General features: G+C 43.2%; 1 protein-coding gene across 10 annotated transcripts in view; it reads left to right on the top strand.

The window, feature by feature from the left end:
* SPTBN5 (spectrin beta, non-erythrocytic 5) overlaps window positions 1-24,365 on the top strand; it is a 148,415-nt gene that overhangs the window by 114,089 nt on the left and 9,961 nt on the right. For all 10 annotated transcript variants that reach the window (XM_039536865.1, XM_039536861.1, XM_039536863.1 and 7 more), the window contains 15 exons: window positions 596-742; window positions 2,153-2,290; window positions 3,654-3,910; window positions 4,069-4,255; window positions 7,308-7,520; window positions 9,403-9,599; window positions 10,259-10,463; window positions 11,634-11,828; window positions 12,592-12,747; window positions 15,092-15,309; window positions 16,972-17,161; window positions 18,685-18,861; window positions 19,994-20,098; window positions 20,639-21,247; window positions 24,059-24,130. In XM_039536865.1, the coding sequence (XP_039392799.1) occupies window positions 596-742; window positions 2,153-2,290; window positions 3,654-3,910; window positions 4,069-4,255; window positions 7,308-7,520; window positions 9,403-9,599; window positions 10,259-10,463; window positions 11,634-11,828; window positions 12,592-12,747; window positions 15,092-15,309; window positions 16,972-17,161; window positions 18,685-18,861; window positions 19,994-20,098; window positions 20,639-21,247; window positions 24,059-24,130 (3,066 nt within the window). The remainder of the gene's footprint in view (window positions 1-595; window positions 743-2,152; window positions 2,291-3,653; window positions 3,911-4,068; window positions 4,256-7,307; window positions 7,521-9,402; window positions 9,600-10,258; window positions 10,464-11,633; window positions 11,829-12,591; window positions 12,748-15,091; window positions 15,310-16,971; window positions 17,162-18,684; window positions 18,862-19,993; window positions 20,099-20,638; window positions 21,248-24,058; window positions 24,131-24,365) is intronic.

Raw genomic sequence — 24,365 nt, 5'->3', positions numbered from 1 at the left:
TAACATAGTCCTCTTTCAGACAAAGCTGTGTTGATGCAAATTAGGTACTTTTTAGTTCATGCCAACAGCATCCACACAGGGCAGTTAGCATGCAACACTTTGGTGCACTCTGCAGTTCATGCCCCCTTATTCCACACTGTGGCTCAGGGTAGATATAGCCTGAGATATCTTTTGGACACTGTGGTACAGAAGGAAAAGTAGACGTTAAAGGGGGTGCATTCCACATTTGAGAGGTAGTGGAAAGGGGCTGAGCAATCCTTTCCCTGTGAGACACAGTGGACTTGTGGTTAGAACTGTGGAAACAGCACCTTCCCCCACACACATGCAGAAAGGGAAAAGGGGATAATGCCATTGTGTTTAGTGTCATGTGAGGTAGGCGGAATGGTAGTGGCTGGAGATATAGAGATGACCTCCTCCTCTTGAAAGACAGGAGGAGATTGCAGAGGCATAGAAAGGAGAATTCAGCCATTTTTGCTTCTCTCCATTAATTAGCCCCACTGTATTAGAAGTATTAGAGGGGATCCTAAAAAATGAGATCTGAGTAGCTTCTGAAATTCTTGTCATCTTCTGTTTCCTCCCCACCCTGCACCCCAAGGTCGCAGCCTGGATAAATGAGAAGAACAGTATTGCTTTGGATGAGAGCTGGAAGGACCCGAGCAACCTGAAGACCAAGCTCCAGAAACACCAGACTTTCCACGCAGAAATCATGGCCAACAGAAATCGCATAGACGGCATCAAGGCTGTAAGAGACACAGGGCTGATGTGGGGAATGAGGGCTGGTGGGAAAGGTTCAGCCAAACAGAATGTCTGCATCACAAGGATATTAAATAAACAGGGGCACCTGTGTGATCCAGAACAAAGTAACTTAAGTTCTACATGGCATTGTCTCACTTTACTATCTGCAAAATGGGTACAATACTTTTACCAACCTCTAAAGTGAGTTTTGAAGTTTAGCTTATTAATACCTCTCAAAAACCTAGAGCACGTCAGATGGAGGGTGTTAAGAGGAACAAAGAGTTTTAAGGGGACTTATCACTAAAATTTTGCCTTGGCAGAAACCAGACAGTGGGGGAGGCATGAGGGAAACATGACAAGCTTTGGCCAGGTATCAAGTATCAGGTATAGATGAACAGTCTGGAGATGCTTATGTGTATATTTATTTAACCTAAACTCAATACAGTAATTGTTGTTGTTATTGCACCAGTTGTGTACAAGGTGCTTTACAATAGACACTTCAGAGTTAAGAGTGAAGCTTCAACCCACACTCATCTCTTTGTGCCTGGGTATTGCAGTACCCACTGTTTGTAGAATACTGCAGTGTGCAGCTGCAGCCTTCTCTGACCTGCCTGGATCTTGTGCCTTTAAAGAGTCATTTGAAAGGATCTTTTTTTATGGTTCCTTCATGTAACAAAGATGCCTTTGAATGATTCTGTAGAGGAAAATCTGTAACTGGAAACCTGTTATGTGTTCTTTCCTCTCCCACTTCTCCCCTTTGCATAACTAAAAGGTGCTTTAGAAGGATATAATACAAACTTGCTCATGGGCTGAGAACATGCCACAAAGTTGCCAGCCTGCTGGATGTTTTTTTCCCAGCTGATCTATAAGCATCTGAAACTGGGGAGTTAGAAATACTGACAGACTCAGACTATATCATACAGTGCACAAAGTGGTCCTGATTTTAGCACCCAGAAGTGTTAAATAGAGAGAAATAGGTTGATGGACACCTGCTAATGCCATGTTGGCAAACCAGATTCGGTACCAGCCTTTAGGCAGTACAGATACTGCATACTTTCACCTCAGATTGATCTTCTGCCAGGAGACTGTAGTGTGTTTTTGTAAGTCAGTACCTGACTCCCGGACATCCTGCTGCAATAGGTCTCTGGCATTTCAAATAGCACTAGAGGCCTGAAGTCTGGCAAGCTCAACTATCATCCCAATTCCAGCAACAGTTTTGACTTAGAGTGTTTTCTTCTATCCCCACCAAACCTCACATGTTCTGCTAAGGGATTAATAAAGATTGTAGCATCAGGTTCTTACCCCCAAGCAGTGGCTTATGGGTGTTGATAACCAAGCACACATCTCAGACAGACAGATGGTGGATTATGGTGCAGTGGGCTAATAGAGAGTGTGGTGTCTGATGTCTTTGCTGCAGGAGGGAGAGAAGATGCTCCAAGAGGGACATTATGCTCCTGAGGCCATTCAGTCCAGACTTCAAGAAATGGAAGAGCTCTGGGATGAGTTGCTGGAAAACTGCCATGAAAAAAGGACCAAGCTAGAGGATGCCTACAAGGTAAAGCTGGGGACAGGTCCTGCAGCCATTTCCTGTGACAGAGCAAGGCAGCAGTGCTAAGTTTCATCAATGTACCATTGCCTCACATGCTCTGTCACTCCAAGCCACTGAAGCCAAGGAGTTAATCATCAGTGGTACATAACAAATACTACAAAGCACAGGCCAGATGCACTGAAGCTTTTGCAAAGAGGTGGGAACCCCACAAAGAGGAATCTGTTGTTGCTGCTATGTTCTCATGTGGTATCTGCTGGTGGAAGATTTAGTTTAGAGCCAGACCTCCAGAGAAGGATGCAGAGGCGATATGCACTGAATTATCACATCCACTAGCTGCCTTAGGCATGTCAGAGAATCATAGAATTGTAGAACTGGAAGGAACCTTGAGAGGACATCTAGTCCAGCCCCCTGCACTCATGGCAGGACTAAGCATTATCTCTAGACCATCCCTGACAGATGTTTGTCTAACCTGCTCTTAAAAATCTCCAATGAATGGAGATTCCACAACCTCCCTAGGCTATTTATTCTAGTGCTTAACCACCCTGACAGGAAGCTTTTCCTAATATCCAACCTAGACCTCTCTTGCTGCAATTTAAGCCCACTGCTTCTTGTCCTATCCTCAGAGGTTAAGAAGAACAATTCTTCTCCCTCCTCCTTGTAACAACCTGTTATGTACTTGAAAACTGTTATCATGTTCCCCATCAGTCTTCTCTTTTCCAGACTAAACAAACCCAATTTTTTCAATCTTCCCTCATAGATCATGTTTTCTAGACCTTTCATCTTTTTTTTTTTTTGCTCTTCTCTGGACTTTCTCCAATTTGTCCACATCTTTCCTGAAATGTGGCACCCAGAATTGGACACACTACTCCAGTTGAGACTTAGTCAGCGTGGAGGAGAGAGGAAGAATTACTTCTCGTGTCTTGCTTACAACACTCCTGCTAATACATCCCAGAATGTTTGCTTTTTTTCCCCAGCAGTGTTACATTATTGACTTGTATTTAGCTTGTGATCCACTATGACCCCCAGGTCCCTTTCCTCCATACTCCTTCCTAGGCAGTCATTTCCATTTTGTATGTGTGCAACTGATTGGTCCTTCCTAAGTGTAGTACTTTGCATTTGTCCTTATTGAATTTCATCCTATTTACTTCAGACCATTTCTCCAGTTTGTCCAGATCATAGAGTTTTTTATATTCTGTGAGCTTGTTCAATGGACTGTGTTCTCTACATTTGCACACTGCATCAGAAGCGAGGAGATCGTTCACTGAGCCCTGAAAAGGTTTTTGAAAGTGACACACATGCTCCTTGACAGAGGTTGGGATTTTTTTTAACCCTAAATGCCTGCTGACATTTGCTTCCTGCCTGCCCCCAGGCTCTGTGTTTCCAGCGGAGTGTGGAGGATATGGAGAAATGGCTGGAAGATGTGGAAAGCGAGCTGAAGGCTCCAGACAGCACCAGTGACCTGGTGGTTTTGAATAGTCTCCTGAAGAAACAAGGGGCATTGGAGGAAGATGTTGCTAGCCATAGGGATCGGCTACAAGTGCTTGTGGACACAGCCTGTGAATTCCAGCAAGAGAAGCATTTTCTTGCAGATGAGATACAGGAGAGGGTTGATCAGGTGGTGCACAGGTATGCGAGTGTCTGCCCATTTTCTCACTTCTCTGTCCCCTTCTACCTTTCTCTGACCTCTTTCTCCTTTATATTTATTTTCTCACTTCCAAGGCACCTGCTTCTATTACCTTTCAATCTCTCTGTTGTGTTCATTTGGTTCCATTTTAAATCTGCAGGTACAAGCACCTAAGTGATCCGCTGCAGGAAAGGCGTGGGAGTTTGGAAGCGAGCAGGCTACAGTACCAGTTCTTCCGCGATGTTGACGATGAGTTGGCCTGGGTTCATGAGAAGCTCCCCCTGGCTTCCTCCAAGGACTATGGCCAATCTCTGACAACAGTCCAAAGCTTACAGGAAAAGCACGAGGTAAAGTAGCATGGGAACCATCCCCACTGTTTGAAGTCAAGCAGGAGAACGTGGGATGGTGCCTATGTGCCTACAATGGAACACTTCTCCTCTGCTCTGGTTACAGCAAAACCATCACTGCCAGAGATGACTCTTATCCTTGTCTCACAAGAGTGATCTTTAACGAGCAATTCCGTGCCTCTGTAATGTTCAAGACTGCACCCATGGCATGTATTTTCACACCAATACTCTGGATAGTATACCCTGCACTCCCCTTTGGGCACCCTATCCCTTTGTGCAAATTATTGAGCTCCGACCCTGGCTGTTGCAATACTAAATAGATTTTACAAGTTGCTGTGCATGCTGGAATGGCTTCTCCATGCAACAGATGTCCCAAGAAAAAAATTTTAAACCTCAGCAAATGCATCCAGGGCATATTAGTCTTCCAGATGCCTGCAGGGTGAGGGAGTGACAGGAACCTTCTCCTCCTGCACTTTTAGAAAAAATAAGGGAACTAACAACATTATTACCTTTATATTTTCAACAATTTTCAAGTTGGTTACTACGATTTTTGCAAGGTTCAGATGTGTCATCAGAGACAAGGAGAACCTGGAACTTTGTCATCTCCCATACCAATGAAACAGCAGCTGTGTCACGCATGTTTTTCAACTAGAGTAATCTGCTCCTTTGCAATAGATGAGATAGGAGAGAAGAATTTCATGGTAGGGAAATTGCAGCAGCTACTGGTTTTGCTGGGTAATGAAGGGCACTTCATTTCAGTACAATCCCCAGTCTCCTGTTGGTTAAACTTCTGCAATTTGTAATGGGGCTAGGGGCCAGAAGATCTACTAAGAACTATCATCCCCTGGGAATATATTTTTAAAATATCTGACACTTGGTGCAATATGATGCAATTCAAGAGAAAAAAAATCTGCTCTTCAGTATTTTTTTTAAAGCCATTGGGTAAAAGTCATGTCCAGTCCAGGTGGTGTATTAGAAAGGTGTAGACTCCCGTAAAGGGTGGGAAAATCATCCCAAATATCCCTTGAATTAAGGGAAAAATTATAACAAAGGGCTGTCAAGCATTCTCCAGCATACAGGTATATTGTGAATAATTTATGTTTGATGTAGATTTTATTTTGACCAGTGAGTGGTTAGAACAAATGAAATAGGAGAATTTATACCGTTTTAAGAACATGCAATTGGTGCGGAAGGCTCATTTCACCAGGATGGAAAGTGGGGATGAGTTTATGCTTGCATTTAAACTCCTCCATTTAAAAACATTCTGAATGTTGACATTGTAGAAAGGTAAGTTAGGTCCCTGAAAGGACTGAATGATTGGGGTTGGATGTGCCAGGGGAAGGAGCTTGGGCTGAGAGGGTGGGGACTGTGGTGATGACACCTTAAGCTGCAAAATTCTCCTTGTTATTTATCGCTGTTTTGAAATATTTCAATAGAATTTTAGTCTGGGGGAAAATAGTGTATATTACAGTTGCAAAATAACAGACCTGCTCTTCCTGACATTTTGCCAGTTCTGCCGATGGACATGAGATTGGCCCTCAAAGCTTTTAATTCAGATTTCCAGTTCTGAACCTTTTAGTTACTACAGGCTATTAGACATTTTTACATTGGCTGTGCGGGGGGATCTCATGTTAAAGATCAGGAACAGGTCTCCACTCTACTGTGAGATTAGTTTCCTCCTATAAAGAACACCACTGTTTTATTTCTAGTCCTGGTGGGCCAAGTTTTCAAAATTCAGTCCCACTTTTGCTAGCACAGAAAGGAGTGTGGATGAAATTTGTGAGTAAATATCTAATACCTGCCTCTGCAAATGTGTATTTACCTGCATATATAGCAATCGTGTTCACACAAATATTCAGTTTGTGTGCATAAATGTAGGGTTTATACACACCACTGTTTCCATTTCCTGTGGGTACAAATGAAGGAGCTTTGAAAACATGTCCCCCCTAAATATTAAATAGTGAAGTTCTTCTTCACATTGCTGACTTATTATTAATACACGGTACAAACTGTTTGACACTGGATTCTGTTCTGCTGGTGTCAGACATGGTATCACTTTTCAGCAACATAGTGGCTGCCTCTGAGATTATTAAGGGGAAATTAAAGATAAGATTAGAATCAGGGCTCCCATCATTCACAGACAAGTGGTCTGCCAGTTGAGCTAAAAGTATGTCTCCTTGCTGCAGAGGGAGTCTCTTCTACATAATGTAACACTGCAGTGTAACTCTCTTTCTGGCTCAATTCCATAGTAATTACAAAGTAAGCAGAACTATTTCATCAGGCTGGGAAATTCTGGGAACTACTTTGAGTGTAGGGTGCTGTCATTTTGTTACCTACAGAATGCCTGGCCCCCTTGACAGACAAGTGTGAAGACCGAGTCCCTGCCCCAAAAAGAATAAAGTCTAAGTGACACCGTTAAGACAGGAAGAGCACCATTGGGTGGGAATGTGTGTGCATAGGAATGAACTGAACTGGTTTGGCAAACGCCGGATGTTTTTAAACACTGGGCTGGAAGAGGTTGTTGGGGAGCTGCCATTAGCTCCCTGTCTTGGCTGTCGCTGTGTGTTCCTATTGTGCTTTGAAATGCCCTTTTGGTAAAGCTGTGTTTCCTGGAATTACGTTGAAGAGCTGGAAACATTTATTTAGCTGTTGAACTGATGGAAAATTGGGGCTGTTCCCTAGAAGTTCATTAATTAACTCATGAAGTATGGCATAACCATGGATTCAAGTGGGTATTTCAGGTGGTTGCTCCTGATAGCAAGTATTTGTGGTTAGGATATTTTACCTCAAAACCTTAGGGAAGTTTAGATCAGGAGCTGAACTTTGCAGCTACCCTCTCTTTCTGTAACTGGCCAAACGAAACTCTTTGTCCAAATACTCCTCAGTTTCCAATAAGTTCTGGTCTGGATCCAAACTTTGCAGCCCTGGCCCATCTTTAAACGTGCAAAAGACATTGATTTGTAATTATTAAATTGATTGACTGGGCTGCTAAGTATATAGGTAGCAAGGTCTCCATCGCTTATATTTGGGGTCTCTCATTTGTGCTTTCCAGAACTTGGAGAATGAGATTAGCAGCCGTGATGCTCTAACAAAAGTGGTGGTCAGCACTGGGCAGAAGCTGGTGAGGTGTGGGCATTCTGCCTCCCAGGCGATCATGAAACGTTTGAAGAAGCTGGAGGCTTCTGTAGAAATCTTGAAGGCTGAGGCTCAAGAGAGGAGAAGGAGACTCATGCAATCATACGAGGCCCATCAATTCCTCAGTGAGGTAAGAAAGACTCATTGTATGTGCAAAAGGGGGTGAATTTATGAATTTGCCAGGTTGCCAGTAAGATTTTAAAGCTGAAATCTAACAAATTAGGTTTGTCAATATATAATAGAATCCAATGGAATAACCCCTTTTTATTGAGTCCAGGGAGCATTAGCTTACTAGTTTAATGCTGGGTTCTTTTCAGGTCAGCTTTTAACCTGAACAGTATTTCTCAAATCAGGACACTTGCTTATTCTTAACCAACCAACAATTTATTAATTCACCCAGAATCACATAAATACATAATCAACAGTTCACCACTCAATCTCTCTTAGGCCAATTTGCTTGGACTTATAAAGGTGTTAGAATCTAAAATATGGTTATTTGAGGTCTCAGTAGAGAGTGTAGACTCAGCAAGATAATCTGTAGCTATTTCTATTGAAGAATAGAAGGGGAAATACAGTCTTTGAGACAAAATCTCCCTTTTTCTTATTCTCTTAACCAGTGCTTAATTTGTAATGAAAGAGGTGCTGGTGCTCAAGCATTTTTTTGCTTTCATAACTGATGTGCCAATCCCAGAAGTGTCAGGGCCAAGGGGCGGGGGCACCAGCAGCGGCGGCCCAGCGGGGGGGGGCACATTGGGGGGGCGGCATTTGGGCCCGGCCTGCCGGCATGCATGGCTCGGAGCCCGGGGCCGCCGCCCGGACCCGCGGCTGCTGTGCGCGGTGCGGTCGGTCGGTCTTCTTCGCTCGGCTTCCCGAGAGCATGACTGCGGGCTGGCCGCTTCGTCCGGGCTCCGTGGACCTGCCGCGGGCATGCCGGCGGGGAGCCCCACGACCAAAATGCCGCCTCCCCAGGAGGGAGGAGCGGGAGAGAGGGGGACCCGCGGGGGGGGGAAGGGCGGCGCAGCGCTCCGCGCTGCTTGGGGCAGCCTACTTTGTAGAGCCGCCCCTGGTCAGGGCTATGAATTGCCAAGCCTAGAGGTGCCAACGCTCAGCCCTGGCACAAATTAAGCACTGCTCTCAATCCTGTAATGGGGGAGAGTCCTTCCACATGGCTGGTATGGGCGTTGGTCGCGTTTAGGATTCCGCAGCTTGTTGTGTTGGGTTCCGTCTATTCCCTGAACACATGACAGCCTCAATTTATACACTCTAGCATCAGGGCTCATTGGAGGGGGCCACACTCTGATTCCTATGGGACAGGTGCTAAATCGGTCCTCAGATTTCAGCTTAGTTTTTCTGCTGCTTCCATTGGTCACCAGCAGATGGCACTGGTGTATAACAAATTTCCTTAATCCTTTTCTTGTCGGAGGCTTTTTAAGTTTGATTCATTTCAAGGATTGTATTTTATTATTTGCCCTACTAACAATCTGGATCCCCCTTTAAGCAGTTTCTCTTAATATCCCAAAGTTATCCCCTAGTTAATGTATTTCAACCTCCTTCCTTGTGCCAGACAGTTCCTATTACTTCTAGAGCGCAACAGTTCTTTATAACGAAAACCAACAATCCTTATGACCTTCTAAATTTGGAGGCCATACTCTGTGCATTCTCTGATTATATTATTATTTAGGACTTACAATAGAACAAGAGGCCTTTCCCACATATAGAAGGCTATAGATCTAACTCAGAAGGCAAACAGAATCCCAAACCACTCTTGTGACTTTTCATATTTGGCAAGTACTTATACAGATAGGAGGGAGATAAAATGCCAACTACATGACTCTGAGTTTTGGGTTTAGTCTCATAATTTTCAGAATGAAAGCTACTATATTGCATTGCAAGGTCACATCTAGGTTGCTGTCCACTATCACCTTTAGATCTCTTAGAGCATTACTGCTTCCCAGGTTTCTTTCTCATGTGTGACTATCTGTGTCTCAAGTTTATCCCTGCATTTCCAACAGCTTTTGGAAGTGGAGTCCTGGATGGCAGAGAGGGGGTTCATCCTTGAGACATCTGACTGTGGGAAGAATGAAGAAACCACCCAGGTGTTGCTTCGTAAACTGGAGGCTACCAAGCTGGACATGGAAGGGGTCAAGCCCCGAATTGAGAAGCTTCAGGAGACTGGCACCAACCTAATAAACAGTGACAACCCAGAGAGGTAGGAAAATGGAACCGGATTGCTGTTCCACTTGTAACAGAAACCTGCTAGAGAGGTACAAACTGAAAAGAGGAGTAGCCCGCATTAACCATTTAGTAACTCTGTCAGAAACACTGTTGTCAGGAGACATTTTAAAGCCCTTCCTTCCCACTGCAACAAAAATATACCTTTCATTTTCATGATTTCCTGTTATTCAGCGAATATAACAGAACCACATAACAAACAACAAAATGTTATAGATTTTAGCCTCATTTCTCTGGCTCCTGCCTACTTCCAGCAGTTCTCATCCAGACCTCATTTGTTTAAAGGATCTGAGCTAACCATGTCTGGGAATTAAGCAAATCAGTATTCTTCATAATTCATTACCTTTCTCTTTCCAATATGTTTTTCTGTCGCGGGGGAGGGAGGGAGAAGATGGGAAAAAGGATCATTCTCTGAAGTAAGATATTTTAATTTCCTGAACTTATTGGTTCTCACACTTCTAACATAATTCACCCTATTACTAGATTCTTCCTTCTTCTTGTATTTGAGCTGCTGCAAGTTCAGCTTTGATAGCACTAGAGTGCTAAAGAGACACATACAAACATAGTAGCAGAAATAGTTTTTACTGGCTAAGTACTCTACCCAATGACATGGCTGCTGATTGTTATTCTTTACAGTCCAGCCATGCTTCTGAAGCTCCAGTCTGTCCTAGCAAACTACAAGTCTCTTCTACAGAGAGCCGAGACCCAGAGGAGACACCTGCAGGAACAATACCAATTGTACCAGTTTGAGAGAGAGATCCAGTTAGTGGATGCCTGGCTTTCCAGCAGACAGGCTGTGGCGGAATCAGATGACTATGGGCAGGATTTGGAAGATGTTGAGGTAAAAAGCTTCCTGTCCGGTAGAACTGGGAAGGTATTAGCTTTATTGTATGTATAGCTGGTGGCATTGAAGCACAATATACAGACAAAAATTAAGCAAAATCAGATTATCTCTTTTACACACATTGGGTCTAATTTTTGCCTGGTTAACCCATTTGCAGGGCTCTCTGAGGCAGCGTCAATCAGAGGAGAGAGTTGGGGCAAAATAAAGCTGTCACATCCTCTTTTCCTCTGTGGCAGAGGGCTGTGGAAGACCAGCATAGCCCAAAAGGGGGCCCAGCACTGGCTAGAAAGGGGCTGGGAACTGGGGTTCTAGTTATAAATCTGTAGCACCCTCAGCGAAAAAGCCTGAGCTAGAGCATCCATACCACTAATTGCTTACCCCAGGGTTAATTTCCTTTGAAGGCACAATGGCGGCGGGGGGCGGCGGGGCCCAGTTTGAACAGTTGAGCAGGGCCCCAGCAAAAAAAAAAAAAAAAAAAAAAAAAAAAAAAAAAAAAAAACACATGGGTGCACCGGGCGGCGCGGGCGCGCTCTAGCTCAGCGCGGCGGGTCCTTCCTCGCTCAGGGGGCCCAGTGGCACTGTGCTGCTGCTGCTGCTGAAGCTGCTGCTGAAGACCCCGGGAAGACCCCCGCCGAGACCCAGAGCCCTGCCGGTGAAAAAAAATTTAAAAGAAGGAGCCTCCAGAAGGGATTTTCTCGGCACTGCCCCCCCCGGCGGCTCTGCCACTGGGCGCGGGGCCCGATTCGGGGGAATTGGTGGAATTGGCCTAAAGCCGGCCCTGCACAATGGTGCCAGGCTGGTGCAGAGAGGTGTAATTTATACTTGCTTCATTGAATGTACACTTTCAACAACTATTGCTTGTGGGAAGAGGCTGAATTGTCTGCATTTCCATTCCTGCTCTTGGCTTGTTCTTGGTTGACATATCAGGCCATCAAGGAGGTAGGTGATCTTCTCTGTGTGACATAAGATGTTGATTCCTCACAGCAAGAGGTGCTTTGTTCTGGGGATGAGTGAAGGAAATCTGACTTTAAGTGTTTTACACTCCAGGAAAGTTCTGTAGGACATGGCAGAGAAGTGATCAGTTCCCTTTGCCTCCTTCACGGTTGGTGGCATGAGTTTGTAGAAGTTCTTTATATTTGAATCTGCCTCCCTATATTTTTTCTGCAGGTGCTGGAGAAAAAGTTTGAAGATTTTGTAAAGGAGGTGAAACCTCTGGGACATACTAAGGTTTTCTCGATAAATGAATTAGCATCTCACCTGGAGAAAGAGTGCCACAGCCAGATAGGAGATATCCAGAGGAGGACCCATCAGGTCAATGACACATGGGAGAGACTATGCCAAGCCATCCAGACAAGGACAGAGGTATGATGCAGACAACTAAATAAAATGCACTTTGAGCACTAAAGCTCCTGAATGTTCCTACTTCCCTTTCTGACTCATCAGGCAGGTGCCACTGCTGTTCTTGGAATGCATTTGTTGTAATAGCAAAAAGGGTGTTGCAGACAGCTCTCTTTTTTCGTTCAAATATTGCCTTATAGCCTTTGCTGACCTGTGCATTATCCTTGACGAAAATGGATTGGTATTTACTGGTTATTACATATAGAACATCTTTCAGATGAGGCTTAAAACTGAAAACTAATCACTTGTGGTCCTTAAAATCCTTTAACACTTTTTGTAAGAAGATAAGTTTCAGGTCCAATCTCCTGGCCAATTCCAATATATTCTGTCTCCCTAAGCATTCCTGCAGCTTCAGATAAATATGGTAACACGAAGAACAGGGCCCAGGATTTGACCTAATGTTTGTGTTTGGTATGTGCACAAAGTAAAATATATGATGTCCTTAACTATTAATTTCCTTGTTAAGCACATGGGTTTAACTGATGTGGCAGTTAAGTACATTATTATATCTTAGCAGCTTTAGCTGTTTGTTTAAAAACAGGTTTTTTTTATCTTGGAATAAAGGTAAATGTGAATTATAGTATTTTTCCATGTGCCTCTGAACAGCTCAGCAGCTCCAGTGTTACCATACTTTGCATCAGTGTGTCACTTTAGGCTCCTTAGCATCAGAGCAGAGTGTCACCTTGCCTAGTGGATGATGCCACTAGTGAACCATTTCTTTGTTCAGAATCTGAGAGCAGCCCAGCAAGTTCACCAGTATGACCATGATGTGGATGAGCTAAAGGGTTGGATGCAGGAGAAAGAGGCAGTGGTGGACATAGATGATTATGGATATGACCTGCCAGGTGTGCAGACCCTCCTCAGCCAGCATGAAGGAGTGGAGGTAAGTCGGACAGCCTTGAACACACAGGGAGAAAAACATAAATGAATAAAACCAAGAGACCCGCACCTGACTCAATGGCATCTCAGGTTGCTCTGTTTACAGAGCTATGGAAAATGTGTCTGATCCATTACTGCAGTGTCTATGGTGCCTCATGCAAGAGGCCTTTCATCCTACTTTTAACATCATGAAACAATATTAGTAAGAACATAAGAACGGCCATACTGGGTCAGACCAAAGGTCCATCTGGCCCAGTAACCTGTCTTCCAACAGTGGCTAATGCCTGGTTCTGCAACATCTGAAGTGTGCGGGGAGAGGGATAAACCATACAATCAAATAAACAGCGCCAACGAGTTTTATCAGCTGGAATATTTGTGAAGGCAACCTAGTAGGAATGGGTCTTGAGGAGGGATTTGCAGGAGGAGAGCATAGTAGCCTTGCAGATTAGTTCAGGGAAGGTGTCCCATGCATAAGGTGCGGCATGGAGGAAAGCACACAGTCTGTTGTAGGAAAAGTGAACAATTGATCAGGTGTTGCAACCTCTTTTTGCTACTTCAGTGAAGCCAAGAAAAGGTCCAAGAGCCCATCTTTAGAACAGAGGCAGGAAGAGAACATGTGTAGGAGTGATATAAGAACATAACGGCCGTACTGGGTCAGATCAAAGGTCCATCCAGCCTAGTATCCTGTCTTCCAGCAGTGGCCAATGCCAGGTGCCCCAGAGAGAATGAACAGAACAGATAATCATCAAGTGATCCCTCCCCTGTTGCCCATTCCCAGCTTCTGGTAAACAGACACCATCCCTGTCCATCCTGGCTAATAGCCATTGATGGACCTATCCTCTATGACAGTGGTTCCCAAACTTCTTCCGCTGCTTGTGCAGGGAAAGCCCCTGGCAGGCCGGGCCGGTTTGTTTACCTGCTGCGTCCGCAGGTCCGGCCGATCGCGGCTCCCAGTGGCCGCTCCAGGCCAATGGGAGCTGCTGGAAGTGGCGCGGGCCAAGGGACATACTGGCCACCACTTCCAGCAGCTCCCATTGGCCTGGAGCAGCGAACCGCAGCCACTGGGAGCCGCGATCGGCCGGACCTGCGGATGCAGCAGGTAAACAAACCGTCCCGGCCCGCCAGGGGCTTTCCCTGCACAAACGGCGGAACAAGTTTGGGAACCACTGCTCTATGAACTTATCTAGTTCTTTTTTGAACCCTGTTATAGCCTTGGCCTTCACAACATCCTCTGGTAAGGAGTTCCACAGTACTACTTACTGTATTTTTCACTTCACTTAATAGGCTTTGAAACTAAATTCCAACCCAAGCTCAAATAAGTTCAAAGCCTTAGTTTGAAGTGGATATGGAGTCTCTAGCATGCAATACCAGTAGCTCCTGGGACTGCCAGCCCATTGCTAGAAAAGAGGCCATCGGAGTCTGATGTTTTGCTGCCAGTCAAAGGCCCCATGTTGAATTCTGGGATGTGACTTCTTGCTCCTTAGGCCAGCAGGAATTGCTAGTCCTGTGGAAGTAATACTTAGAGTCACGGAGCATGGTGAGCCTAGATTTTGCTGTACCTAAATTCCTTATTTTTCAATTTAAATGGTGTCACAGGCTCTGGATTGGGAGCAGACAATCCCTGTGGGCTGGCAGTAGGTGTTTATGATGTAGGTGTTTATGATGTTTAGGCCAGATAAGAGAGAGGTGAAAAAAGGAGTTAGAGAGCAGGAGAATTGAGATGATCCCTTAGACTCCAGCTGGGGTGCTGCGGAGGCAGGGAAGGAATATCGGGTGTGTTCTGAACATGCCAGACTTCCTCTAGATACTTTCTCAAAACAAAAATAAAAGATGAAATTTTGGAAAGCAGATATTCTGCTGGGAATTGCGGCATCCTTACTTTCCTGTCTATTTCTCTCTCCTAATCCTCACCTGATTCCTTCCCACTTCCTTCAAAGCCAGCCCCAGTGTCACTGCTCTGCATTACAGGGTAGTACCTCCTCCCCCAGTTGACGCAGCTGACTCCTCCCTGACCTGCCCCCAAATACATCATTTATATTAGAAACACAGTTTTTGCTGGCCCAGGAAGTGAGACTCCCAAGGTATCTTCTACCTTACTGCAGTGTCCGTCATGATGGCTCTGAACAAGTTTCTTCAATGGTGAATGTAGATGAATCCTGGAAGGTAAGTGGCAGCAGGCAAAGTAATGAGTTAGTTTCTCACTCTGTGGGATCAATTGGGTGGAAGGAGCCTAAAGGTCAAGAATAGTCTGAGATCTGCTTTCAGGATTATTTCCCTGCAGTGTCAATGCTGAAGCAGAACCTAATGCTCTCAATTTCATCTTGTGATCAATTGCTTCTGTGTTCCAGAGAGACCTTGCAGCCATCGCGAAAGAGCTGGAGAGGATCCAAGGGGAGGCTCGGCGTCTCAGCCGGCTCTACCCTCAGGCCAGGGAGAACATAATGGAGAGACTCACAGAGGTGGATGAATGCTGGGAGAAACTGACCAGAAAGTCTGTGGAGAGGAAGGAGAGGCTGAGCCAGGCAGAACAGGTCCAGGTCTACTTCAACGACTGCAGGGAGCTGATGTATGTGTTGGGCCCTTTGTCTGGCAATGGGGCCTTATTTTTGTTTTCCCCAATGCAGTCTTCTAAATTAGACACTTGGCATAGGCCATCCCTGTCCGTGTCTCTCTGCAGCTTGCTTACAGCTCCCTTTAAATGATAACGCAAAGCATCTTCTCAGCTGCAGTGGCCAGAGTTGACCCCACTGTAGAGAAGAACAGATACTTTGGTTCAAACTAATAGGGTTGTTTTCTGGAGCCTATCACACATTGGATGTGTCTAGCGCATGGGACCATACCACTCTATTTCAGCACAGTGTTACAGACCCACCACATTTTGGCCAACTTAGATAATACCTCTAGTGTCTTGGAAAAGCAAGCACTTTGGGTAGTTCAGTACTTTGGGGTTTGGTTTCCAAACATTGCTGATTCTACATGAGGGCATAGTCCTTTCCTCACATCTGAATACTCCAGTCCCTGTGCAGCTGTACAGACACCATTGCTCCCATGTGCAAGAGTCAGCACAACCATTTCACAGGCAATCCTAGCACAGCTATTTCAAGCATGTACAAAAGTTGAAGTATTTTGTGTGGGAGCAGGGAGAGAGATAATATGAATAATATTGCTTGCATGTGCCTGTTGTGGTTTCCCTTCTGCATAAATAAAAGAGCTGTGTGGGTACTGGAATGTCTATTTTGCAGGAAATTCCATTATTTTGAAACTGGGTTTTGTTCCTAATCTGAACAAAACATTGAATTTTGAAATTTCCCATGAACTGAAAACAATTCTGTTTTGGGTCAATGGCAACATTTCTTTCAGATTAAATCAAAACATTCCATTTTAATTTAAACCGTTTTTAATTTTTGATATCATAAAATAAATTTCATTTTTTTTCCAAATCAAGTTTTTTCAACATCTACACGTTCCTATAGAATGTTTCTATTTCAGTGAAATGGCATTTTCCATGAAAAATGTTTCATCAGAAAATGTTTGCCCAACTCTATTAAGTATTATGAGCATTTTCCCAGGAATACGAATGTCTTCTTGGTTTAGGAATATTGTGTGTAAGAGTGTGTAGGTGGGGATATCCTGCTGTGAGGTAGCTCCTCAGCTGCTGTCAATCAGCTCCATTGAAGTCAATAGAGCTACCTTGTTTTATACCAGTTGAGGTTGTGGCCTTGCAGGTACATGCTTTTGCCTAACTTTGTGAGTGAATATGATTTCCTGTATGTGTGCCCTGTATGTGTGTTATGTATTCTTGTGCATGACAGAATGTGAAACTTCAAGTATGCATATAAATGCCCAGTGCATAAAAGCACTGTGAATATATACAGGAGATATTCTTCAGTGCATGTAGTTTCATGATTCCCTTCTCTAACTATCTGAATGTGTATCATGTTTGTCCCATAAGAATAATTTAATTATTGATGGGGCAAGGGGATGTCTGAATGTATGTTTATGCACTGGAATGTGTCCCTGGAGTGTGTAAATATGCATATGGATGTGGATATCTACCAGAGTATGCGCATATGTGTGTCCCTTGTATGTAAATAAGGGCTTGTAAATCTGTGCCTATATCAGTGTGGATGTATAAGCTTGTGGGCGTGTCTGAGTGTTTGTGAGTCATTCCATTTTTATCCTCACCAGCTTTTGGTGTTCACTGGCTCCTTTTGATTCCTTTCTGTAGGGTTTGGGCCAATGAGATGCATGCACTGGTGATATCTGAGGAACTAGCAAGCGATGTTCTTGGCGCTGAGCTGCTAATCAAGCACCATGAAGAGTATAAGCGTGAAATAGAGAAGCAGTGGTTAAAATATGAAGATATGCAGCAGGCAGGGAACAACCTGGTGAAGAACGGACACTTCATGTCCATGGAGGTATGCTGATGGTGGGTTAAACTTTTTAAAAAATCAGAGTCAGGTAAGGAAACAACCTCAGTGGGCAAACACCTTAATTACAATATTATAAAAGTCTAAGTGAAGCATCACTGCCAGAAATACTATCATAGATAAAGAACATTCAGTAAGTGTTCAGGAGGGAACTAGACTTCAGCGCCCCCAGAGAGTTCATGCCTCTCAGGGGGTTTCACATATACGGTATCTGTCCTTCAAAACAGAGAAGCTAGATAGGAAACCCAGGTTCTTTAATATTAAATATGAAGACAAATTTTGCATAGAGACCTGAATAAGTGGAACACCATTTAGAGTTGTTCTTATCTCCTTCAAAATTGACTCTGAAGCTAACCTGTAAAATTACTATACTGAAATATTGCTGGTGGTTGTTTATGCTGTGCTGTAGTGAGGAATATGTGCCACACAAATACTATCCCTTAAATCTTATTGTCTAAATGCACAAGCAATAAGATAAATAGAATGCAATGCAATACAGAGCAAATACAGAGCGGGGTGATGTCTTTGCACACTTCAGAAAACATGTGATTGGGATCTGAGTTACTACAGAGAATTCTTTCCTGGGTGCTGGCTGGTGAGTCTTGCCCACATGCTCAGGGTTTAACTGATCGCCATATTTGGGGTCAGGAAGGAATTTTCCTCCAAGGCAGATTGGCAGAGACCCTGGAGGTTTTTCACCTTCCTCTGCAGCATGGGGCACGGGTCACTTGCTGGAGGATTCTCTGCAGCTTGAGGTCTTCAAACCACAATTTGAGGACTTCAGTAACTCAGACATAGGTTAGGGGTTTGTTACAGGAGTGGGTGGGTGAGATTCTGTGGCCTGCATTGTGCAGGAGGTCAGACTAGATGATCATAATGGTCCCTTCTGACCTTAAAGTCTATGAGTCTATGATTATTCATGAGTTTTACAAAGGAGAAAAGGGCGAGAAGTAACTTGGAAAAACTCTAAGATCCTGTTATCTAACTTCAGAATTTGACCATTACAATGACCCCAGGCTTGTCTTGAGATTGTAATTGGATCTGGAGATCATGAAGTTAAAAGAGTGTTTGGAATTTGTGAAAGATCCCATTTCTGTTGCAAACTTTGCTGCAGAGAGGACTAGACAGCTTTCCATTGGTATTAAAAGATAAATTAGTGTTGTCATGCTATGGCCAGATGAATTTGTCTTGTTGTGTGGGTACCCATTAGTTCGGTATTATAAGTTACAAACTGCAACATCTGAGTTAAGCGTGGCCCTAGAAGAACATATAGCAAAGTACTGGTCCTGCCTACACGGAATACGCATACAGATACAGAATATAGTACGAGGCTAAATTAATTCAGGCAGGCAAAAGGAAGACTCGGACTTCCTTTCTAAATTAGGTTCAGATCACAAAGTTCTCTGGAGGTCATGTATGGGTCACATGATCAAATTACAAGGTAGATGGCTGTCAAATGAAAGTCTAAGTGAATCTTTTATCTCCCTATATTGTAAATGTTGTTTTCCTAGATTGAGGAAAAACTGTCAGAGCTGTCAGAACTGATGAAGAAGGTGAAGGAGAGCTGGGATTTGAGGAAGGAGCTATATGAGGAAAACTGGGAGATCCAATTACTACGGCGAGAGCTGGATCAAGCAGAAGCATGGCTGGCTGCCAAGGAGGGCTTTCTCTCAGATCCTAGCTATGGGGTGAGTAAGGACAGTATAACACTATTAAAATGCAACATCTCAAGTAACCTCTTCCCCCCTCCACCCCGGGAGATTCTGTTTTACGTTAATCGCAGTCAAAACATTGATGGCTGAGTAATGCAGCTTTGGGATTCTCAAAAGATAGGTGCTATGTCCTTTTAAAGGGTTTAGCCTGGGGCAGAAAAAGTTACTAATGGGGTAGTGACCTGTTGTGGCAAAAGATTGGGGAGAATTCCTACCCATTCCTTAGCCTAGTCAAGGATCCGGAAGAAGGTTCTTACCCCTTCATATGAGGGAGAGAGCCTGATTTGAAGAGAAGGGGTGATTTTTCCTCTCTTGAGGGGTGGGGGGATTTGTGTACATGGATTTTCCAGCCTGCCCTAGAAATCCTTGTTCTTGCACCAACTTCAACAGCTTTCTTCTGTTTGATGACCATATTATGGTGTCTGAGAGGGTGGAACAACACTGTCACGCACTTGGCTATGGAGGCCCAACACAGGGGCAACAAAGGTTCAGTTTTGAGATCCCTGCAGTGATCATGGGCAGGAGGCAAGACAGGAGTAAACCATGTATCTGGCATAAACTTTAATCCAGGCATTTAACCTGGGTGCCATTGGTTATACTGTAGCAGCCAGGATACCACATGGAAATCATGATACCTTATACAAGCCATGCTAGTGGTGATATTGCAGGGCCTGTATTCCACAGCAGAGAGGAGAAGGAGGGAGAGAAGTTTCACATGAACTGCAACATTTTTAAATAATTAGTGACTCTTACAGAGGATCATCTCACTGTGAAAGATACTGCATTCCCGTAATGGCTATACTGGTGGGTTCCAGAAAGGGTGCTGGTGGCTGACAAATCCAGCAGCTGGGGAGAAAGAAGTCTTGTCAACTGAACCTTTATTTTCATGTGCCACATTCAGCCCATGGACCATTCTTTTTAGAAGTGTAGGCTGAGATTTTGAAAGCCAGCTAGGGGATTTAGACACAAACTCCCATTAATTTTAAAGGGAGTTATGTGGCTAAATGTACCTATTTGTTTTGAAAATCTCAGTCGTAGTCTTTTCAGGAACAGTTATTTTTGTCTCACTGGATTCCTGTATCTATTGTCGGGTTTTTTTTCCACTCAGGATTCAGTGTCTGATGTAGAGGAACTACTGAAGAAACACCGGGACTTTGAGACGATGCTTGCAGCCCAAGAGGACAAGTTTGTACAGCTGAACAGGAAGACAAAGGTGAGGGGGAAGAAGACTGATGGATTAGTAAGTGAGGCAGGGGTTTGTCATGGGGTGATATGGCCTTTTTAGGAGGCTGGGGCTCTGCTGCTCCTGTGCTAAACTCAGCTCACCTCCCAGCATGGAGATTAGTGGTAAAGGATCAGGTGACTAAGAGGAGACCTGCTGGGAAAATAAGAGCAGACTGTAATTCAGAGAAGATTAGGTTGACTGAGGAAGACTCCAGGGAGAGCAGACCTGGGAGCTGGTGCTCTGCCTAGAGCAGGAGGGCAACAAGGAAGGCAGTGAGCATAGGAAGAGGCCTTGGGAAGAAGACGACAATACAGTTTCGACTACAGACTCCAGAACTGTTTAGAGTTCCCAGGGCTGGGAATCCATAGTACCATCCATAGTTGGGCCCTGTGCTGTCAGATACATTTTTATAAATACCAATACCATTTTTATAAAGGCCAATAGAAAATGCATCTGAAGGTAATCCTAACTTCAATTTACATGTGCACTCATAGATTATGTCATACATGTAACCCTTGTGTCTTGCAGAGGGAAATGAAGATACTGAAGCAGATTTATGCTGAGGAAAATGGGCAAAAGGAGAGAGGGAAAATCATTAGGGTCCCATCTCTGAGAAGGAAGCCCTCAGACAGAAGGATGCCATCCTCAAGACTGATAGAGATAAAGAGAACCAGACCATTGCCATCTCTATCCTCCTCACCCAGCCTCGCCTTGAGGGGTCCCCTTGAAACTATTGCCTCTCCAGTCCAAAAGTCCACAGAGGCATTCCAGCAATTTGGGTCTGGGGAAAATCCAGAGATGTTGCCCAGCACCAATGGAGAAACGAAAGCTGTGAGGAGGCTCAGTGAGATTAACACTCAACCTACACCAAAACTGATGGGCCTGCAAGTCACATCCTTGGGAAGCCACATCTCTCCTCCCAGTCCAGTAAACAGACAAAGTGCCACCAGTTTGTCAGAACCATATTCCAAGGACCTCTTATCACCCCATGAGAAAAACCTTAGCAGTTGCCCCGACTCTAACCTGGAAATAAAAGTTGTGAAGACTCCACCTAGGTCTAGCCAAAGTTCATTGGATGTTTCTCCACATTCACCACAGTCAAGTTCCTCTCTTGAGAGGTCAGAAAATGACCTTTTGGTAAGTTCATCTACATTCACAGAACCTCTACAGCCACCCCATTGAAGCAATACCCAGATCTATATCTTGCTAACCAACATAAGGAGAGTGAGAAAACTACAAAGATTGACCATATACACATATATCCCTAGTGAACCCAAACAGCAAGAAACACTTAATGTGCCTTTGCTATATACTTTCTAAATTTTCCAGAAAGATAGTGATATAAAGCAGTTGTATGCCTGCAGTCTATGGAACCTTTTTAAAAGCCTCACTTCTATAGACATTACTGCTACCTAATATGGCAATGAGTGCTGTTCTCTCTCTTTCACTAAGGGGAGTATGTTGCTCACAAAAACGTCTTTCCCCTGAAGCCAAGAAGCATCTATTCTGACTGATATTTTCTTTATACATTCTTGGCATGATATCTAATCCCCATGATGAGACTTTTAAGTTAAATCTTGTCCAGCAATATTTTAATTGAATTTATGTCCCAGAAAATATATCTTGTCATATATCACCCTTCACTTTAATGTATAACAAATAGCATTAAAAACAGACCAACTTAATTGAAAAATGCAAATATTAATGAATAGGACCAGATTTTTGGCTGTTGAAAACATGTTTGCGCAGTTGCATCCACTAACCCACTCATTTGCTTGTGCAAATAGTGAGTGCCAAACTAGATAATCTTATGCCTTCAGTAATTTATATTTTGCATGTAGCTACCTGATTTGACTGCACAGGTGGATTTTTTGTGTAAGATTGAAGGAGACCGATACACAAAAAGACTATTGATTTAATTATGCAGCCAGATAGAACAAGTTTGAACAGTAAAGATTTATGTCCTATAGGGTGATCAGACAGCAAGTGTGAAAAATCAGGACAGGGGGTGGGGGGTAGTAAGCGTCTATATAAGATACAGCACCAAATATCAGGACTGTCCCTATAAAATCAGGACATCTGGTCACCCTAATGTCCTAATTAAAAAATACATTTAAAGAACTTTACAAACTAAGCATCCAGACATTAATAAATGCCAGAATTAGAGCTGACTGAAAAATATAATTTCCTTCCTTTGGGAAATTCTGAGTTTTCTCAATCTCATTTCATCCCAAAATGATAAAGTTGAAATGAACCATTTCAATAACTTTCCATTGAAAATTTTGACAAAATCAATGGACTCCTACAATGTTTTGATTTTGTCTAATCAGCATTTTCCAGTGGAAACCAGATTCATTGGAAAATTTTCAATTAGCTCTAGATCAGATAAAGGTTGTCTGTGCAACCTTAATCTGGCTCCTTTGTGCATATGCATTATTAGGCTTTGCAGAATCTGAGGGTTTTTAAAATAATTTCGATGGATAACATTGATGCTTATTTTTAAGCATTTGTTTTAGATTTCTTCCCACTGAAAATTTATATAAATAAAAATGATGGGGGGATTAGACAATGGGGGGTGAGAGAATAATTGTTTAATGACAGTAAACATTGAGATTCAAAAAGTTAAAGCTTTATAACCATTAAAATACAAATTGTCCACATCATATGTCAAAACGTACAAAATAAATATCCTTAAAATGAACTCTAGTAAGTTCTTAAGCATCATTTTTCTTACTTTGCCTATCTGTAAATTTTGATTATCAATAGAATGTTTTTTTTTGTTTTGGTTTGTGTGTGTAGGGTGAAATCAACATTTACTGATAAAAATCCAGCCCTTTCAAGCCTAATTATGATGCAGTCTTTATGATGTAGTCCTAGTTTCTCTACCTGCCCCCTCCTCCCTTGGCTCCTTGTCCCAATCTTTCCACTTGTGCCACCTTCTTCAGCTTCTTCTCTACCTCCCAGTCTTTTTTTAAAATGAGAAAAACAATATATTTTTCACATCCCTCATTTTGAGAATAGCTAAACCAGTTTTCCTGACATTTTTTCCAAAAGCTTCAGCCTCAGGCAGCCACCCAGAATCAAACATTTCAGCCTGAAGGATTAAAGTTTGGCAAAGTTATGAGCACTTTAAAACAGGTTCATATTATGAAAAATGTTGGGGAACCTGAACTGTAGGTGTTGCTACCTGTACCACCTATGATATTCTGGTTGTTTTTTTCTCTATTATCAATCTCTGTGCAATTCAGCACCCTTTTCTGAATGCTAAATGATAATGTTATGACACAAATTGCCATATAACAATCAAACAAAGAATTATTTTTTGCAACAGCAGTAAAGAAAGCTAATAGAATATTGGCTTGATTTGTTTTAAGAGAGTTATAGCATGTAAATCAGTAAGCAGCAGCATAATAGTCACGGAAACACGGAGATTACATTTGGAATCCAGTATCCTGGTTTTGTTATCTCATTGGAATGCAGAAATGTAACCACAGAAGTCAGACAGTGTGAAATAAGGCAGCAGGGATGATCAATAGAATGGAGGGACTCATGTATGAGAGGATATATTGACAAAACAGATTATTTAGAGTACATTAACTAGTTAAAGTTTATTATAAAATTACACTGATGATCTACAATAACTGGTCAGACCAGTACTAGCAGATATAGGTATACATTAAGAGGGACCATATGAGGATTTTTAAGGATCTCTTAATGGTATTTTATTGGTGAACAAGTGGAATGGTAGTGTTAATGACATTGATCCCCAGACATGCCAGAACATAGAAATATATTAAAATAATGTATTGCATCTGTATTATAAAATATTATAGAAAAGGCAAAGGCTAAAGAGAAAACAATGGCCTGTTTGGGATATATCTCACAGTTGCTTCTGAAGTTTTGAAAAGACTTCTTCAAGTGAAACTGTAATGTCCTTGTGTGTTTCAGGTTTCTGTAAGTCACCAGAACATGGAGGGGTTACTAGAAAAAAGGGACCAGCGTCTTCCAGGACGGAAGCAGGTAGAATCAGATGCACTCACTTCATGTTCAGCCACCATGCCTTACATTATGACCAAATAGCTACAGAACCTGACTTGGCAGGAGTGGGGGCGGTCAACCTTCACTGGTGAGGCTCTCAGAACCGAGGTCTTGATACAGTTCCCACAGAAGCCAGTGAAAGGACTCCCTTGACTTCAGAGGGTGTTAGATGAGGCCTGGAATGAACAAGATGTCTGAATTCACTTATCTGAGGGAT

Source organism: Mauremys reevesii, linkage group 4 (assembly GCF_016161935.1).
Source record: "Mauremys reevesii isolate NIE-2019 linkage group 4, ASM1616193v1, whole genome shotgun sequence".
NCBI classification, from domain to species: Eukaryota; Metazoa; Chordata; order Testudines; family Geoemydidae; genus Mauremys; species Mauremys reevesii.
The sequence above is the reverse complement of the archived record's forward strand: the minus strand, read 5'-3'. Positions and strand labels throughout refer to the sequence as shown.